Source organism: Carcharodon carcharias, chromosome 25 (assembly GCF_017639515.1).
Source record: "Carcharodon carcharias isolate sCarCar2 chromosome 25, sCarCar2.pri, whole genome shotgun sequence".
Taxonomy (NCBI): domain Eukaryota; kingdom Metazoa; phylum Chordata; class Chondrichthyes; order Lamniformes; family Lamnidae; genus Carcharodon; species Carcharodon carcharias.
In genome coordinates, this window is record NC_054491.1 from 39440469 (window position 1) to 39444143 (window position 3675).

At 39.2% G+C, this 3675-nt stretch overlaps 1 protein-coding gene across 1 annotated transcript; it reads left to right on the plus strand.

Annotated features, from left to right (window-relative positions):
* Positions 1 to 1315: 1315 nt before the first annotated feature.
* LOC121269617 (ferritin heavy chain B-like) lies at positions 1316 to 3675 on the plus strand. Its single transcript, XM_041174337.1, has 4 exons — positions 1316 to 1417; positions 2213 to 2359; positions 3051 to 3181; positions 3531 to 3675. The coding sequence occupies exons 1-4, from the start codon at positions 1316 to 1318 to the stop codon at positions 3673 to 3675; spliced, it is 525 nt and encodes a 174-aa protein (XP_041030271.1).

Below are 3675 nucleotides of genomic sequence, written 5' to 3' on the forward strand. Positions count from 1 at the left end.
CCACAAGCTAGCAGATTGATAAAGCCTAATTGATAAGGCTGAATCACATTCATTTTCATCTCAGAGCAGGGAGGGAGGTCAAATATAAAAGAGCAAATGTTATGTTACATTATGTATAAATCTCTTGTTAGACCTCATCTGGAGTGCAGTCTTCAGTTCTGATATATTGCCCTTGAGGGAGTGCAGCACAGTTTCACTAGCATTATACTAATTTTAAGTTATGAGTTTGCATGGACTAGTGTTGTAACTCTTTCAAGTACAAACACGTTTCCATCTGTTTTTTCAGATGCAGTTACATTGTTTTATAATTTGCCATTGTGAGATTTGAACTCTTGATCTTGAGGTTACAAGACCAGTACCATAACCACTTGGCTATTTAGGCCAAGCTTGGACTAGTGTTGTAACTCTTTCGAGTATAAGCCCATTTCCATCTGTTTCAGATGAAGTTACATTGTTTCATAGTTTGCCATTGTGAGATTTGAACTCTTGATCTTGGGGTTACAAACCCAGTACCATAACCACTTGGCTATTTAGGCCAAGCTTGGACTAGTGTTGTACTCCAGGAGATTAAGGGATGATTACAATTGAGGTATTTTAGATGATTAAGTGGAGTTTTAATTCCTCTGGTGAAAGGTTATACTCTTAAGATTAGACTATTCATTGGTAATGTTGGGAGACACAAAGCATACAATCCCTTCAAAACTGAGCTTGTTAAATTTTAGTTAGGTAAGGTGATGAAGGAATATGGATACAAACCAGCCATGAGCTTGGCCTAAATAGCCAAGTGGTTATGGTACTGGGTTTGTAACCCCCAAGATCAAGAGTTCAAATCTCACAATGGCAAACTATGAAACAATGTCACTTCATCTGAATAGGAACAGATAGAAACATGTTTATTTAAAAGATTATCAAGAGTTCAAATCTCACAATGGCAAACTATGAAACAATGTAACTTCATCTGAATAGGAACAGATGGAAATGTGTTTGTACTTGAAAGAGTTACAGACCAGCCATGATATAACTGAATGGTGGAACAGATCTGAGGGGCTGAATGGTCTCCTCCTACTCCTATGTTCTTATAAGGGAATAATCATCCACTGTTCTGATTGGCTCTGGATTTCACACCCCATCCCCCTCTCTCTAATTAGCTCTTGGATTAATGGAAGATTCCTGACTGGCTATCAGGGATTGCCAATTGGTGATATCATTCCCTGTTTAAATGCAGGATGTCCCAGTAGTATAAATGCAAGAGTTTGAGCATGGGGAGGTTAGGCTGTTGCTGTGTGAGCTTAATTTCTGCTACTACTAGGTTAAGATGTCTTCCCAAGTATGTCAAAACTATCACAAGGATTGTGAGAATGCTGTTAATAAGCAGATCAACCTGGAGCTCTATTCCTCCTATGTTTACCTCTCCATGGTGAGCTGGGGTCTGTCCTGTTTCAAAATTAAGATAGTAGTATGATTATATTCTGAGGAAGTAGTTCAGTAATGGCTTTAGAATGTATCTCTTTTCCTCCATGCACCCTGTCCCCACCCCCCAAACCTAATGCAATGATTATGCTTAGCATAATCCTTCTAGAAGGTCTCATCCTGTACGTGTTCCCTATTGTTACTATTCTAATTTCAGATTGTACTTCACTTCATGAATTCCCTTAAGGTTTGTAATAGAGGATTTATTGTGAACATATATTGACCTGGTCAACTATTCAACCTCTATTGAAACCATTGAATTAGTGAAAAATTGGTTTGAATAGTTACTAATTAGTTTCACTCTCCTTACAAACTGAGTGAATTACTGAGCATTCTGTTTATGTTGAAAGCTTTTCTCACTGGAGCTGGACTCTTCCACTTAACTGTGACAATGTCATATGTTTTACGTTTGAGAGAATCTCCCTTTTTTCCCCACTTTTTTTACACTTGGGACAAAGGAGGTTTCACTGTTAAGGTGACCAGGATACTTAAAATAATTAAATCCAAGGTATTAATTCATAATTTCTAGTAATACAATTTTTACCATCTTTGCTACTTTGCAAAGAAGCAACTTCCAATAAATTCAGGAGTTCCTTTTTAATGCAAGTTGATACTTTCCTTTTAATAATTGTGTAATTGAAAGAAACACAGAATATTTATCTACTTCGGTGCTGCCATTTTTTTTTGAGTTGGCCTTAGATGAGATTTGACCTGAGCCTTTCCATTTTGTCTCTACCTGCAGTCCTTGTACTTTAACTGGGATGATGTTGTCCTGCATCACTTTGCTGAGTTCTTCCAGGAGCAGTCACATGAGGAACGGGAACATGCTGAGAAACTGATGAAATTCCAGAATAAATGTGGAGGCCGGATCATCCTGGAGGATGTCAAGGTTGGATTTTGCAAATAGGGAAGGATCTATTTTGTGAACCTAAGCTAGATAGACCAGACCTCATGTAGAATCATAAGAGCAATAACAAGAGGAGAATTGAAAAAATCTGGTTTCAGACAGGTAGGTGGTTGCTGGTTTAAAATTTTAATTGGAAGGCACTTGAGAATACATCATTGGATGGTGAATTTGTGATCTATAATCTCTGAAGAGCAAGATTGGCATGAGGTTAGGGGTTGAAATGGATGAATGGGGAATGTAATTTCATGTTAGTCCATATTGGGTGAACATTTAGGGGTATGAGTGAGATTGTGGATGTCCAAATTTGGATGACATTAGAAACCAGCTTGCAAGTATGTTGTGGCTTCATTCTAAGGCATAGAATATATAAAAAGTCCAATTAGAGATGGATGAACCTCATTGGGAATATTGCTCCTTTTTGTATTGCCCCCACCTCACAGCACATACTGCTATAAATAGTCCAACTCATTACCAAGATATCTTGTGCTGTGCTAAGCAGCCTGCCAAATTATGGGGAGGGAACCTGGATCACAATGTTAAATGGCATTATCTTGTATTCCTACGGCAATGCTCAGGAATAACTCATTCTTTTTTGTAAACTAATTTCACTAATTCATTTTGTTGAATAACCTTGTTTCTTCCCCATCCTATTCCTTCATCTCCCAAACTCCAGAAGCCAGAGCAGGATGAGTGGAGCCATGGTCTGAAGGCAATGCAGAGAGCTCTGCAGATGGAGAAGAATGTGAACCAGAGTCTGCTGGATCTGCACAAGCTCTCCTATAGGAACACTGACCCTCATGTAAGGCCCTGTCTTTGTTTTCTGGACCTTAAAAGTCCATGTGTAGAATTGCAATGTTTGGTGTAGAAATTGGCTGTCCCATTTTCAATGATAAATGACCAGGTTCCTGTTAGACAAAGATAAATATTGCTCAGAACACTTGGAAGAAAATCTGCTTCTCTGACTACATTGTTACATCCACCTGAAGGCAGACAAAGACCACTATCTTTCATCTCAAAGACATCAGCTTGAGTGCAGCCTTCTCTCTCAACAGGGAGGTGTTGGCCTGGGTTATGTGCAGAAATCCAAAATGGGAGGTATAGATTGAAAGACCCTTGATGTTTCCTCTGAGCATTTTTTCCCCCCTCCTTTCAGCTTTGACTTCCTGGAGATTCACTACTTGGATGAGCAAGTGAAGATGATCAAGAAGCTTGGAGATCACATCACCAACCTGCAGAGACTGGGAGCCCCAGAGAATGGCATGGGAGAGTACCTGTTTGACAAGCTCACTCTGCATTGA

What these genes read in the sequence shown, in the direction of transcription:
- LOC121269617 (XM_041174337.1), top strand. Translation starts at nt 1,316, where the DNA reads ATGTCTTCCCAAGTATGTCAAAACTATCACAAGGATTGTGAGAATGCT. An exon ending in CCTATGTTTACCTCTCCATG is followed by an intron (nt 1,418 to 2,212) that starts GTGAGCTGGGGT and finishes CTCTACCTGCAG; the next exon opens with TCCTTGTACTTTAACTGGGA. An exon ending in AACACTGACCCTCATGTAAG is followed by an intron (nt 3,182 to 3,530) that starts GCCCTGTCTTTG and finishes CCCTCCTTTCAG; the next exon opens with CTTTGACTTCCTGGAGATTC.